The following is a 16,885-nucleotide window of genomic DNA, read 5'->3' as shown; positions in this document are numbered from 1 at the left end:
AGGGAACAAGATGCTCAATTTCAAATCTCCGGACAGTTTATTTATTAGTCAGTCAGTCAGCTAATGCCTTCTTAAAACATGTACTTAGTAGAAAATTCATTTGTATATTTGTACGATGATAGTTTTTTGTCGTTTCTGTTCAGATCAACTCACGCGCATAAGCCTGGTAGTCCCGGGACCTTGAATGGAGTGAACGGGAGCGTCCACGGGGAGGCTCGTCAGGCGCAGTCCAGGAAAGCTATCATCAGGATGCTGGGTAAGTTATCTTCTTCTTATTCTTAACTAGCGACCCGCCCCTACTTCGCATGGGTCGCATATAAACTATCTATTTAAAAATACTGCATCATAAATTATCATTAAGCTAAACAGCTGAAAGTGGTCTTTCAGTCTTTTCAAGACTGTTGGCTCTGTCTATCCCGCAAGGGATATAGACGTGAATATATGAATGTTTTGCACAAAAAAAAACATAATACAATACAGTAACTAGAATTTCAAATCAGAACGAGCTGGCAAAGGGTCAGGTCAAGAGTACCCAAAACCGCCGAGCTTGCATGAACAGAGTAATGAATGTAAATAAAGCGAAAGAAGTATGCAGAGATCGTGGCAAGTGGAAAGATATAGTCTCTGCCTACCCCTCTGGGAAAAAGGCGTCATTTTTATGTATGTATGTATGTATGTGTAACTGGAATTTCAATACAGAAACTGGAAATGCTGGAATTTTTTTTAGGCGATGGGTTAGCAACCTGTCACTATTTGAATCTCAATTCTATCATTAAGCCAAATAGCTGAACGTGGCCGATCAGTCTTTTCAGGACTTTTATATAGACGTGACATATGTATGTATGTAAACTGGAAATACAATTAATAAATTGAATTAAAAAAATAAGTACAATGGCGGACTTATCCCAATTGGGAATTAGACTTTTTGTTACTATAGTTATTTGCCCGAGGATAATAAGGTCCCTTTTTTTGTGAATTCCTATAAGAGCGAAACCTCGGACAAAAGCTAATCCATCATTAATTCTATCACCATCGCCTGAGTAATGCGACTCCAAAGAACACTCTAGCGTTGCTAATTACCCACTCGGAACTCGAACCTGTGACTGTGCTTCAGATGATCGATGTTTCCAACGCAATTCACACAGACAGGGTCTTACGTTCATTTTCGACCGATAGTCCAAGAATGCGGGCTCTGTCTGTCCCGTAATAAATGGGGATGTGATACCTAGGAACCGAATATATATTTTGTTAAGCGATCAGTTGACATAGATAAGGGACTTTTTGCCTGATTGACTGACTGACTTATCTACGCACATCCCAAACCATTTGGATCTAGAAATTTGAAATATGGCCTGTAAGTACCTTATATATAGCCCAGGGGAGCACGGAGACGGATTTCCTGTAATTTTTTTTAACATTTTCCATTATTTCTTTGCACCTTATAGTTACAACGTTATGTTATATAGACTAAAGCTTTCCTCGATAAATGGTCTATTCGACGCAAAACTTTAAGAATTTTTCAATTCGCACCAGTAGTTATCTCAACTTTATAATATTAGTACAATAGATTGTGTGTGTATGTCTGTTTCCGAATGTTTACTAATATTATTCATTTGGTATAAGATAAAATCCCATAGAAATAATCCCTGTGGTTTCCAACACTGTAGAATAGAACAACTCCATATCTTTCCAATGGATCTCGTAAAAGGCGACTAAGGGATAGGCTTTTAAACATGGGATTCTTCTAGTAGGCGATATGTTAGCAACCTACTAAATCTCAATTCTATCGTAAAGCCATACAGTTGAACGTGGCCTATCAGTCTTTTTAACACTGTTGGCTCTGCCTACCTCGCAAGGGATTTAGACGTGGCTGTATGTATGTATGTATGTATAAGCAATTCAAATTCACAGTTTCTGTCTGTTTGTCCCAGTCTTATCTGAGGGAACTTAGTCAATATTCAGTTCCGAGAAATAGTGCAACTAAGTTTCATTAGGTGGCAACAATTGACTCGTCTGCTGGGTGACGATTTTCTGAGAAGGTATTAAGATCAGGAAATTTGCAGTCATTCGATCGTGTGAATTACATACTGTGCATATACATACAGTCATACATATATAAATAAATAAATATATACGGGACAAATTACACTGATCAAATTAAGGACGTCCTTGTAAAGGGTCAGGTTAAGAGTACCCGAAACTGCCGAGCTTGCATGAAGAGAGTTATGAATGTGGATGAAGCGAAGGAAGTATGCAGAGATCGTGGCAAGATCGTGGAAAGATGTAATCTCTGCCTACCCCTCCGGGAAAGAGGCGTGATTTTATGTATGTATGAATAAATATAACTATATTTCAACAGCGGCAGTCGTGGTCGCCTTCTTCGTGTGCTGGGCGCCGTTCCACTTCCAGCGTCTCTTCTTCATCTACGGCACCAACTCGAAGCACTACCACACCATCAACAAGCACTTGTTCAGCGTCGCTGGAGCCTTCTACTACGTCTCTGCTACTGTCAATCCTATCCTCTATAACGTCATGAGTCACAGGTATATCATTTTAATCTTCATACATACATACGGTCACGTCTATATCCCTTGTGGGGTAGACAGAGCCAACAGTCTTGAAAAGACCGATCGGCCACGTTCAGCTATTTGGATTAGTGATAGAATTGAGATCTAAATAGTGACAGGTTGCTAGCCCATCGCCTAAAAAAAGAATCCCAAGTTTGTAAGCCTTTCTCTTATTCGTCTTTTACGACATCCATGGGAAAGATATGGAGTGATCCTTTTTTTGTATTGGTGCCGGGAACCACACGGCACTAATCTTCTTCTATACAATTGTCTAGAGTATCCTTCTGTAAATGTTCTTTATCTATGTCACCATCTCGAGGCTCATCCTAAACATCAAGAAGCATTTATTCAGCGTCGCTGGGGCCTTCTACTATGTCTCTGCTACTGTCAATCCTATCCTCTACAACGTCATGAGTCACAGGTATATCATTTTAATATCCTTCTACACAATTATCTAGAGTATCCTTCTGTAAATGTTCTTTATCTATGTCACCATCTCGAGGCTCATCCTAAACATCAACAAGCATTTGTTCAGCGTCGCTGGAGCCTTCTACTATGTATCTGCTACTGTCAATCCTATCCTCTACAACGTCATGAGTCACAGGTATATCATTTCAATCTCCTTCTACATAATTATCTAGAGTATCCTTCTGTAAATGTTCTTTATCTATGTCACCATCTCGAGGCTCATCCTAAACATCAAGAAGCATTTATTCAGCGTCGCTGGTGCCTTCTACTACGTCTCTGCTACTGTCAATCCTATCCTCTATAACGTTATGAGTCACAGGTATATCATTTTAATCTTCTTACATACATACGGTCACGTCTATATCCCTTGTGGGGTAGACAGAGCCAACAGCCTTGAAAAGACTGAATGGCCATGTTCAGCTATTTATTTTTGGCTTAATGATAGAATTGAGATCTAAATAGTGACAGGTTGCTAGCCCATCGCCTAAAAAATCCCTTATCAATTACCCTATCCCTTAGTCGCCTATTACGACATCCATGGGAAAGAGATGGAGTGATCCTATCCTTTTTTTTTGTATTGGTGCCGGGAACCACACGGCACTAATCTTCTTTTACACAATTATCTAGAGAATCCTTCTGTAAATGTTCTTTATCTGTGTTACCATCTCGAGGCTCATCCAAAACATCAAGAATCATTTATTCAGCGTCGCTGGGGCCTTCTACTATGTCTCGGCTACTGTCAATCCTGAACTCTATAACGTTATGAGTCACAGGTATATTATTTTAATCTTCTTCTACACAATTATCTAGAGTATCCTTCTGTAATTGTTCTTTATCTATGTCACCATCAAGTCATCAACAAGCATTTGTTCAGCATCATGTGCCCGCTACTGTCAATTTTATCCTATATAACGTTATGAATCTCAGGTATACCAGTTTAAACTTTCTCTATACCATCGAAGATAGCCTTCAAGAACAGTAAAGAATTGTGAATTCAAGAAATCTACATCTATGGCTCTAACTCGAGGTAATACCACACCATCAACAACCATTTGTTCAGCATCGCTGATGTCTTCTACTACGTCACTGCTGCCATTTTGTCAAGCAGTTTTATCTTTTTGTTTTCTACCAGATTTAACGTTTAAAATTTCTTCTGTATACGCATCTACATTATCATTTTCAATCTAAGATAGACGCGCTTGCGCATTCCCTTCATCGTCTTTTGCTTTTCCGTATTAATATTCTGCTATCCACGCCAAGGATATTCAGTCTACTGTTCGTTGTTATTTATTCAGTTTCAGCGATTTCATCAGCTGAGCGTGGTCTATCAGCCTTTTCAAGACTGGTCTACCCCACTAGGGATATAGACGTGATCATATGTATGTATGTATAATCAGACTTGCTTCAGACGCATAGGTACTGAATATCAATTCGGCGGCGTTAATGTCACAATTTGATAATCATTGATTTAGTTACACGACATTATTTTCATGGAATGCAGAACAATAAATTTATATTATTATTATTTAAATGGTTATATAAAATTTGTTCAGTTCATCCTCGAGTATATTGAAGACTCTGATTTTGTCAGTAATAGGTACTAATCTTGTATTAGAACTTACTTCTTTAAGATACTAAATAATTTAGAAATCTAACAAGTATGAAACTAACACGTGCCACAAAAATTTTTAGGGGAAAATAACAACATAGGTCTATATAATATACACTAATGCACCCAAACAATATTTGTAATCTTTTTCCTGCTCTAACGCAAAATGATATTAGTTATTGGATTATGAAGGAGTTTCTCATTATTGTAATGACATTGCTGATCCTGGAAGAAGGAATTATTTTTCCATTATTTACGTCGACTCTGCCTTGCCGGATTTGCATCAGTATTGTTGTGAACTTTGCGATATACCTTCTTCTTTCTCCTGGCTAAGGTCCTGATTACACCCTCACTATAGGCAACTATATATATATATATATGTATATATATAGTCATGGCGACCGTTTGATCTAATTAAGGACGTCCTGGCAAAGGGTCAGGTCAAGAGTAACCGAAACCGCCGAGCTTGCATGAAGAGAGTTATGAATGTGGATGAAGCGAAGGAAGTATGCTGAGATCGTGGGAAGTGGAAAGATGTAGTCTCTGCCTACCCGTTCGGGAAAAAGGCGTGGTTTTATGTATGTATATACATATATATATACAATAATTCTATGTTTTTTCATCAATTTCAAGCCACTCTGGAAATATGCCTCATAAATCAGAACAGCAGAGAGCAATAAGCAGTTAAATAAATTAAATTATTTTTTCATCCCCAAAATAAGACAGAAATGAATGGGTTTCACAAAGATCTCAATGTCGGGGACATTCGTGGAATTTTTTTTGCCGTTTCTGAATACCTAACAGAAATAATAATTAAAATTTTTTGAGGACAATTCTCACAAATTGAGCGATATTAACTTTGTTTTTTTTTTATGTATTTCGTTAAATGAAAACGTTGAAAGGGAAAGGCCTAGACGAAGGTGCCTTGATCATATTAGGGACGTTGTGACGAAAGGTCAAGTCAAGTTCCTTTACCGACGAGCTTGCAAGAAGAGAGTTATGAGGATGGAGCGAGTAGGGGTCATGGCAAGTGAAAAGATGTAGTCACACATTGACGAGCTCTATGGCGCATCGGTAGTACGCTTGTCTGTGACACCGGAGGTCCCGGATTCGAATTCCGGCCAGGGTAATATGAGGAAAGAACTTTTTCTGTTTGACCTGGGTCTTGGCGTTATAATAAGTTATGACGGCCTCTGTGGCGCAGTGGTAGTACGCTTGTCTGTGACACCGGAGGTTCCACGTTCGAATCCCGGTCAGCGCATGATGAGAAAAGAACTTTTTCTGATTGGCTTGGGTCTTGGATGTTTATCTATATAAGTATTTATTATAAAATAAAGTATTGTTATTACAATTATATAAATATAATAATTAAATCAAATTAAAACTAAAGCTAAAACTACTTATAAAAATAAAGAAAAAAGATGACACATACTACTATAAGTATTGTTGAGTTAGTATCTCGTAAACAAGTCACGAACTTACATCGAGGCTAACTCAATCTGTGTAATTTGTCCGGTATGTATAAAAAAACCTGCATACCTCTTCGGGAAAGAGGCGTGACTTTATGTACTTTTTTATCATTAGATAAAACAAAAGTACATAACTCTGCTTGATGAATGCACATTCATTTTAAACATTCTATTTTTACGGTTATACTGCCAAAAAAGAAATGTATAAAGCCCAATTACCATAATACCCCCTTTTCAAGCAGTTTTGTAGAACTATCCTATTAGTCCAAGATCCCAGAGCCGTAAGACACAACTTATTTTCTAAAGAATGGATCTTTCGATTCTCAGTAGTCTTTCATGTACTTTTAATACCTGCATGTTTGTGAGACTTGCCCGGTGACACCTGCGCAGGTACCAGGCGAGAAAGGTAACTAAAAATCACAGTTACTTAACTTAAATTTTTATGACTGATTTTTATATATATTTTATAGACTATTACTCTGAAGTCATATCAGAGAAGTCAGACGCTTTCCATGCGCCAAAACTTTTGTCAGACGCTTTAAAGCTCTATCAAAAAAAAATTAACTTAATTTATTTTTAAATGTCTGACTTTTATATATGTTATTCAGGTAACTATTACAAAGTTGTATTAAATCAGTCAGACAGTTTGTAATGACCAAACACCCCTTAAACACAAGAATTACTCAGCCTCGAGTATGAGCGCGATAGCACAATGCGCATGCGCGTCAGAGTAAAATATCTAATATTTGAAAAGTACTTACTGTTTTCAATTTCATATTTTTGCATATCTATTCAAATACGATGAAATTTATAAGTAAAATAATAATTAATCATTTTTAAAATAATATAATATATTGCATATAAATAGGGGAAAATGAATTTTTTTGTAGCAATAGCCTTTCAAAAAGAATGATTTTTATTTTATTTAAAAAAATATATCTATTATAATAATTTCAATAAAAAAATAATTAATTATGATTAATCAATTGAATATTTATTTTATTGTCTCTTTATCATCTTCATCATCAAAATAATCATTTGAATTTTCATCATTTATTAAATCTCTATACTGCCCACTCAAGTCATCGTCCTCATCATCAGTTAGATTGTCGTTGCTGGCAGAATTTTCCGTAAAAATAAAATCATAAACAATTAAAAAATAGTATAGTAATAGTAAACTTATAACATATAAATATAAGTGAAAGGCGACTAAGGGATAGGCTTACAAACTTGGGATTCTTTTTTAGGCGATGGGCGAGCAACCTATCACTATTTGAATCTCAATTCTATCATTAAGCCAAATAGATGAACGTGGCCATTTAGTCTTTTCAAGACTGTTGGCTCTGTCTACCCCGCAAGGGATATAGACGTGACCATATGTATGTAGTCTACTTTAATTTCGACACCACCGTAACGGCATCGATGGTCCAGTGGTTAGCGCGTGAGACTGTGAAGTTGGCGGTCCGAGTTCAAGTCCCAATAATAACAAGATATATATTAATTTTTATTAAAAATGTTTTTTTTTGTGTTGTTTGAGTATTTATTAAAAAAACTGAAAATCAAAATACTACATATAATCATACGGTAAAAATATTTTATCTGTACATTTAATATTTTGACTGAAACAAATAGAGAATTTTTTTTTTACATTTTTTTGTCTGTCTGTCCGTATCAGACTGTATGATTAAGATTCAACTCAAACTTTACGCGGACGACGTCGCGGGCAACAGCTAGTATGCAATATATTATATTATTTTAAAAATGATTAATTATTATTTTAATTATAAATTTCATCGTATTTGAATAGATATGCAAAAATATGAAATTGAAAACAGTAAGTACTTTTCAAATATTAGATATTTTACTCTGACGCGCATGCGCATTGTGCTATCGCGCTCATACTCGAGGCTGAGTAATTCTTGTGTTTAAGGGGTGTTTGGTCATTACAAACTGTCTGACTGATTTAATACAACTTTGTAATAGTTACCTGAATAACATATATAAAAGTCAGACATTTAAAAATAAATTAAGTTAATTTTTTTTTGATAGAGCTTTAAAGCGTCTGACAAAAGTTTTGGCGCATGGAAAGCGTCTGACTTCTCTGATATGACTTCAGAATAATAGTCTATAAAATATATATAAAAATCAGTCATAAAAATTTAAGTTAAGTAACTGTGATTTTTAGTTACCTTTCTCGCCTGGTACCTGCGCAGGTGTCACCGGGCAAGTCTCACAAACATGCAGGTATTAAAAGTACATGAAAGACTACTGAGAATCGAAAGAGCCATTCTTTAGAAAATAAGTTGTGTCTTACGGCTCTGGGATCTTGCTCTATATATCATGTCACAACAAAAGGTCTAGATATAAATCCCCTTAAAATTTATTGTCTTACTTAAATTCAGGCTTTATTGCAAATTTGCTTCAAGGTGAAAATGTAGGTTAAAAACCATTATAATTATTTAAACACGTAGATTTTCTCCTATATATCGTAGAATGCGACTAAGAGATAGGTAGGCTTATAAACTTAGGATTCATCTTGAAGGCGATGGACTAACAACCTGTCACTGAATTGAATCTCAATATCATCATAAAGCCACGCAGCTAAATGTGGCCTTTCAGTTTTTTCAAGATTGTTTTGATATAGACGTGAGTACTACTCTGTCAAGAAAGTAGCAGGAAAAGATCAATAATACACAAACTGTTTGTTATTCATCCAAATTTATTTTATCACCTTCAAAATATGCTCCTTTAGAAACGATACACTTACGCCAACGAATAATCCAATCATCAAAACATTTTTTAAACGCTGTTTCCGGAATTGAGGTCAGTTCTCGCCGCGAATTCTCTTTTATGTCTTCTACCGATTGAAAACGGGTGCCACGAAGTGGTAATTTGAGTTTAGGAAAAAGAAAAAAGTCGGCTGGAGCCATATCTGGTGAATATGGTGGTTGCTCGATGGTATTTGTTGAGTGTTTGGTTAAAAATTCGTTCACAATGATGGCCTTGTGCGAAGGTGCATTATCATGGTGCAAAATCCAAGAATTTTCTTTCCACAAATCTGGCCTTTTTCGTCGGATTTGCTCTCTTAAACGCCGCATAACACTCAAATAATATTCCTTATTTACCGTTTGACCTTCCGGCAAGAATTCCGAGTGCACAACACCGCGATAGTCAAAGAAAACAGTCAACATGACTTTGACTTTTGAACGACTTTGGCGTGGTTTTTTCGGTTTCGGTTCAGTTGGAAGGCGCCACTCCGAAGCTTGTTGACTAGTTTGCATGTCAAACTCGTAAACCCACGTCTCGTCACCAGTAACAATGCGTTTCATGAATGTTGGGTCGGAATTGACTCGTTCTAGCATGTCCTCAGCGACTCTCATGCGATTGAGTTTTTGAAAAAAATTCAGGTCTTTTGGGACTAGCCGAGCGGCAACATGTTTCATACCCAAATTATTAGTTAAATTGGTACGGATCGACTCGTGAGATACAGAAAGTTCGGTGGCTATCTCTCTCAAAGTTAAATGAGGATTTTCAGTCACTATTTCCTTCACTTTTGCGATGTTAACTTCAGTTGCAGACGTTGATGGCCTACCAGAGCGAGGCAAATCTTCCATCACATCTCGACCGCTTTTGAACGCTTTGTACCACTCATAAGCACGAGTTTTTGATAAAGTCGATTCACCGTAAGCCTTCTGTAACATTTTCAGTGACTCCGAACACGATATTCCATTGGCAATGCAAAATTTAAGACAAACTCTTTGTTCGATGTTTTTATCCATTATGAAATTAGCAATACACACTAGATATGATATAACTAAAAATAGCACTGTATTTAATGTAAACAACAGATGCAACTCAAACTCCGCGCCAAAATGGAAAACAGTTGTGCCAATCTAACAACAACAAAAAAAACAAAAATTTGAATTTGGAACCATAAATAAATAATCCATTCCCGATACTTTTCTGACTTAATGTATATGTATTTGTGTATTATTTTATTCAGTTAAGTTTAAAAAAAAACAAATTACTTTTCTTATGACTTCATTATACCTTCATTGGCTCAGTAAGTAATAGTTTTGAAAGCAAGTACCCATTACGCCCACAGACATAGACCTTGGTAGACCACGCATCATACATATATATGGATATAAATCACGCCTCTTTTCCGTAGGGGCAGACCACATCTTTCACTTGTCACCGTTCCTACATACATCTTTCGCTTCATCCACATTCATACCTCTCTTCGTTACTAGCTCGTTGATTTCGGATTATCTTGACCTCACATACCTTGTACTTAAATGTATTATTGTGTTATAACAGAAATTTTAGGGACTTTACCCATTATTTTGCCGTTTCTTTACAGAATGCAAAAGCACTCGTACAAATAGATTCTACCAGAGATGTGTTTTAAGTTGTATTCTGTCAATGATAATAAATAGAAAAGAGTTTCTTATCAAGGGCCCTCGGCAGGGTCTACCTGGATCTATGTCTGTGATACCACCATTTATTCCTTTCCACGAAAGACCATTTATTCCTTTAATATTTCGCAATCAAAAATTATGAATGGCACCATTTCATTATGATGGTCTACCAGGCAATCAACGCTAGTATTTCTTTATTTATTCCACTAATTGGCAATTTTCTTTTCAAAGTTATTGAATGCAGATGTTTATAGAAAAAAATAACTTTTAAGTCACATTATTAAGTACTGATACATATATTAAATTATACATAGAGGCGTCTTGATTGGAGTGAAAGTTGGGTGTGGTAGGAGTAGCATGAAATTAGTGAAAATGAGAGCGTTAAGGATTATGATAGGTGTAAAATTGAGTTACAGGATAAGGAACAGTGTTATAAGGGATGTTGCGATGTGAAAGAAGAATGGTATACCTAGTAACAGGAATAAAAAGGGGAACGCTTAGATGTTCATGTCGGGAGGATTAAAGAAAGCAGGTTAGCTAAGCAAATACTTATACAAATGTGTGCGAAGAAACGAGAAGGCTTACTTTGATTAAATCGGGGAAGAACGGGCGGAAGCTGAGTTCAAGAGTACCCAAAACCGGCGAGCTAGCACGATGGGAGTGAGGCGCCATCTCTACGCCACAAAAATAAAATCACGCGACGCTTTCTGTCAAAAACAGCGTAAAGTCTAAATCGCACAAGCAAAGATTTCACGGATTGGAACATATTTATACAACCTCCGACACAACATCGTGTGAGCCGCGGTTCCCCAGGCATAACACCTAGCCTGGCGGAAGTTCTTCCTTTTGGTGGCGGTCGAGCAAGAACTATCGCTCCCGCTACATGAGTTATGAGGACGAAACAAAAGAAGTCTTCATAGTTATTCAATGGTTCACTGGAAGAGATCCGTTAATGGCATAAGTCCGCCTTTGTATATTTTGTCTTAGCAATTGAACGGGCCAAGGGTCTGGTAGGTCGGTCTGAATAAAACCAGATTTACGGATGTTCAAGACGTCGTGTCTGTCGTCTTAGTCAAATATTGATTGTCTTTGTTTTCCTCATTATGTCAGTCAGTTTTGGTCATATAAAATGTGAAGTCAAAGTGTCTGTCTGTCAATGGAGGCTGAACGGCCGCTACACCAATTAACTGTATAACTGTGTTCTTTCGTATGTACAATAAACATATAACAAACAAGAAATATGCAGGGATCGTGGCAAGCGGAAACATGTACTTGCCTACCCCTCCGAGAAACAAGCATGATTTTATATATTTATTCTAAATAGTGCCGTGTGGTTTCCGGCAGTGCCGTGTGGTTCCCGGCACCAATACAAACAAGAACCACTCCATCTCTTTCCCATGGATGTCGCAAAAGGCGACTAAGGGATAGGCTCACAAACTTGGATGCTTTTTAGGCGATGGGCTAGCAACCTGTCACTATTTGAATCTCAATTCTATCTTTAAGCAAAATAGCTGAACGTTTTCAGTCTTATCAAGACTATTGGCTCTGTCTACCCCGCAAGGGATATAGACGTCACCATATGTATGTATGTATTCTAAATTTCTGCCATCAGGTACAGGCTAGCCTTCCGCGAGACCCTATGCTGCGGCCAAGTCCGCCGCAAGCAGAGCAGGTATTACCGGGAGCACTCCAGCATCAGGGAGACCACGGTCAACCACACCTCCGAGGGAACCCATCTCGTGCGCGTCAGCTCGCAGACCCATGAGCGCAGGCACCGGGTAGACCATAAAGCTCACAGAAGGTGATTGGTCACTTTTTAAACGGTTTTATTTAGCTCACCCCGTTTGTTTTATTTATTTCTTGGGTCAAATTTAGTAATTCAAATTTCACCCTCTTCCTGTCAACCGATTAATCTGAAATTTTGTATACACTTTGGATTTTGGTGACAATATAATTATGTTTATTCATTATCATTATAAATTCAAGATGGCCGCCGTTACAAAATGGCGGATAATTTAGGTTTCATTAATCCCATCAATATGGGTATCAAATGAAAGGGCTCAACAAGCAGAATACAATATACTATAAAAAATTGAAATCCAAGATGGCGGCCTCTACAAAATGTCGGATAACTTAGGTTTCATCAATCCCATCAACATGGGTATCAAATGAAAGGTCTCAACAAGTAGAATACAATTTACTATTCAAAATTAAAATCTAAGCAGTGGGATAAAATGTAGCCTATGTTACTCCTGAAGGTTAAGTCTATCCCTGTGCCAAATTTCATTCAAATCGGTCCAGTAGTTTTTGAGTTTATTCGTTACAAAAAAAAAAAAACTAAAAACTAGAATATAAAAATAGGTAAAAAAACTTTTTAAGTTAAACGGTTTTATGTTAAACATACATTGCAATGTTTAATATAAATGTACTAAAAACCAAAAAATAATAAAATAGATACAGTCGTGGGAATTATAAACATATGCATAGACTAGACTAAAATAAAACCGTGGGGCACGTCAATTGTCTACAATCGTTGATTAAAATGTTTGTTTTGTAATGTTACACTATAATTAGGCAGTTGTTCAACCGACAACGATGGACGTGTGATAAGTAGGGCTAGAATGTGGAAACAAGTTAGCAAGCTCGATTAAGCGAGTTTTAGGGTTTCATAATGTTGAGCGAGTAGTACTTTTATCATAAGTTTTGTCGATTAAAGACAAACTACGAGCAGTGAAACGATTCCTCGCTAGCCAGCAAAATAGTAAGTAATTTGCGCACCGTCTGCGGGCCAACTGCCTAACGACGAATTAAACGATTCTTCTATCGCACATTAAGTCTATAATTTGTAGACAATTGACGTGCCCCACGGTTTTATTTTAGTCTAGTCTATGCATATGTTTATAATTCCCACGACTGTATCTATTTTATTATTTTTTGGTTTTTAGTACATTTATATTAAACATTGCAATGTATGTTTAACATAAAACCGTTTAACTTAAAAAGTTTTTTTACCTATTTTTATTGTCTTTGGTGTTGTAGCTAATAAAGGTATTATGAATCAAGTTTTTAACTTCATCATCACCTCTCAGGCATGGAGCTCATGTTGCGCCTATGACCAAGTCAGGTCTTTAGCATTTTACTGATAAAAGTGATTCTTCCCTTGGGAAGGCAAAAAGTTACCATGAACACATTATGAAGACAGCATAATCTGGCTAATCTGACAATTTCTTTTTAAATTATTTGAATGCCGAATACGTGCCGTGTGGTTCCCGCACCAATACAAAAAATAATTGGACCACTCCATCTTTACCATGGATGTCGTAAAAGGCGACTAAGGGATAGGCTTACAAACTTTGGATTCTTCTTTTAGCCGACGGGCTAGCAACCTGTCACTATTTGAATCTCAATTCTATCATTCAGCCAAATAGCTGAATGTGGCCTATCAGTCTTATCAAGACTGTTAGCTCTGCCTACCTCGCAAGGGATATCGACGTGATTATATGTATGTATGTATGTTGAATGCGTCTGACCTCAAACCAGCCTAGTGGTAAGCAAGATAAGACCTTAAGTTGTGCACGCGGGCTCAAATAATGCCTGTTCACTCTTGCCTTGAAAATATTGATTGATAAAAAGGTTTCTTTGTTCAAAGGTGCAGTTACTACGGCACTGAAACAACGGCTTTGTGTGACAAATGGAAGCAGGACTATTATAAAGAAGGTACAATATAACATATTTGTCCAAGATTCGAAATTGACATCCACTTAACTCTTAAACTAATAATTGTTTTCTTAACTTCTTTTATCATAAACGGTATTGGGGCGAATCTTCTTCTATCCTAGCACTTATCACGATTATATTTTCTCTAACCTCTTAGAGAAGAGACCGTGGTGTACCTTTTGTCTCTAATCCTGGATGGGTCAAGTAGATAAGATCAAGATGGGTAAGTCAAGTTTTTACAAGAAGCGACTCCCGTCTGACCTCCACAACCTTTGCAAGGGAACCTCGCATTGGATCATGGTGCAACAAATGAATGTGCCTGTACTCTTATTTTGTCTTTTACGACATCCATGGGGAATGTTCCCTTAGTCTTCTCTTACAACATCCATAAAAGAGATTTAATGGTCCTATTCTGAAGTGCTGGGAACCACACGTTAGCTACTTCTTCTTCCTGGCTATAGTTCTGGTTACATCATTGGTTGAGTCAGGTTTTTACACGAAGCGACTCCCATCTGACCTCCGCAACCCTTGTGTACCTAAACCTGTATTGAATGATGGCCTTGACAGTATTTCATTATGCTATTTAAAAATAATACAATTCAAAATCATGTTACAATGATCCGTGGTCACCGTGCTATTCAAAATCGTTGTAACGTTGTGTGATGATTCGAAACGACCAAGATAAAATGTAAGTACGTTACTTACGTGAGCGTTTAAAACCTGTATTATTTATAAATAGCATACCTTATTCAACGCGAAAGTTTAACATAAGTTACTTCAATATGTACAAACATACATACATAAAATCACGCCTCTTTCCCGGAGGGGTACGCAGAGACTACATCTTTCCACTTGCCACGATCTCTGCATACTTCCTTCGCTTCATCCTCATTCATAACTCTCTTCATGCAAGCTTGCAAGGCGGTTTCAGGTACTCTTGACCTGACCCTTTGCCAGGAAGTCCTTAATTTGATCCGTTCGTCTAGGCCTTCCACTGCATTTATTCTGCTTTCGTGCTTCTTTTGCCATACCCAACTTCCACACTCATACATTAATATCGGGACCAACACGCCCTTATGCACAGCCAGTCGGGCCTTTTTGACAGTTTCTGACTGCTCATAAAGGCATGCAAAGCTCCATTCACCATGTTCCCCGCGTTCACTCTCATTATCAATATATCCTTCAATATGTCCAGGTAAAAAAAGAAACAGCCTGATGAGGAGTGACAGGAACAGCTCCAACTCTTCACCAGGTAACAACAACGACTCCAGCCAGGTCCTCTTCAGCGACAAGGAGACTGACCATGACTTCAAAGACGCCATGGACAATGATGATGACAGCATCAATATTAATATCTCTATACATTTGCATAAGTAAGATTAGGGTAGGTTTTTTAACATAACGTAACAATAATCACGTCTATATTCCTTGCGGGGTAGACAGAGCCGACAGTCATCAAAAGACTGAAAGGCCTCGTTCAGCTTAATGATAGAATTGATATTCATGTAAAGTGACAGGTTGCTAGCCCGTCGTCGTTTATAAACCAATCCTTTAGTCGCCTTTTACGACATCCATGGGAAAGAGATAGAGTGGTCCTATCCTTTATTCTATTGGTGCCGGGAACATATATATAGATATGATTTTACGTTATGATTTAATGTGCTGTAGGTATGTAATAATAATCGATTTTTTTTTATATCTAATTTGCGTTAATTTAAGTAATACATACCTATATTATTACTAATATATTACTTACTAAATTTTGTTGCATATTCTAACACAGGTATAAAATGTACGTTATTCCCCTTTGAAACTTAGGCTAATATTTATCACGAAAAAGGTATGGAAGTTGGTATGTCTCATAACTTATTCCTGTTTATATTTATTACATCCAGGAAGGATCCAATATAATTAATGTATGTAACATTCAACTCTCATAATATTTTGTAGGTCTAAGTATCTTGGATCTAGAGAGATATTATATGTAACTAGCGACCCCCCCCCCCCCCCCCAGCTTCGCACGGGTGCAAAATTCGGAAAAAATGTATAATGTATTAAACAATAAATAAAACTTAGTACATTATTTTTATAAATCCTGTAAGGTTAAGCCTGCGTACGCAATGTAAGCGGCAAGAAATGTAAGAATTTACGACACCACATTAGAAACCCTGAAAATAACAGTATTTCTCCATTATTTAATAGATGTTATTATACATAAAAACCTTCCTCTTGAATCACTCTACCTGCTACAAAAAACCGCATCAAAATCCGTTGCGTAATTTTAAAGATTTAAGCAAGCAACAGACAAACAGACTAAAATAGCGACTTTGTTTTATACTATGTAGTGATGTAATCTGTAATATTTCAATCTGTACATAAATATAATAAATGTATCTTTAATTACATGCTATTATCAGTTAGGGAGTGTAAATTCAGAATAACTGATGGAAAAAACATGGCGTATCTCATCAGGCACAGCTGACAACCCCGACCCTTTATTGCGCTTATCAGGAACGCGAAAAGGTTCGCAAAAAATTAGATTTGTCTTCTTGTTACATTTTTTTGTTGGCTGAGGTAATTTTCAAGTGTTTAATGCTGAATTGCCCAAATTGATTTTGTGATTCTTGGCACTGT

General features: G+C 37.0%; 2 protein-coding genes across 2 annotated transcripts in view; one reads left to right on the top strand and one right to left on the bottom strand.

Moving 5' to 3' along the window:
- LOC132903069 (neuropeptides capa receptor-like) overlaps positions 1-15,628 on the top strand; it is a 54,943-nt gene extending 39,315 nt beyond the window's left edge. Inside the window, exons 5-9 of the mRNA XM_060950386.1 lie at positions 144-256; positions 2,360-2,543; positions 12,147-12,335; positions 14,184-14,251; positions 15,447-15,628. Coding sequence (XP_060806369.1) covers positions 144-256; positions 2,360-2,543; positions 12,147-12,335; positions 14,184-14,251; positions 15,447-15,628 — 736 coding nt within the window. The remainder of the gene's footprint in view (positions 1-143; positions 257-2,359; positions 2,544-12,146; positions 12,336-14,183; positions 14,252-15,446) is intronic.
- The window catches only part of LOC106140036 (phospholipid-transporting ATPase ABCA1), a 262,166-nt gene that overhangs the window by 182,661 nt on the left and 62,620 nt on the right, over positions 1-16,885 (bottom strand). The gene's annotated exons all lie outside the window — the stretch shown is intronic.

This window comes from Amyelois transitella, chromosome 21 (genome assembly GCF_032362555.1).
Source record: "Amyelois transitella isolate CPQ chromosome 21, ilAmyTran1.1, whole genome shotgun sequence".
NCBI lineage: Eukaryota > Metazoa > Arthropoda > Insecta > Lepidoptera > Pyralidae > Amyelois > Amyelois transitella.
Note: the sequence above shows the minus strand (reverse complement) of the source record. Positions and strands in the feature narration are given on the sequence as shown.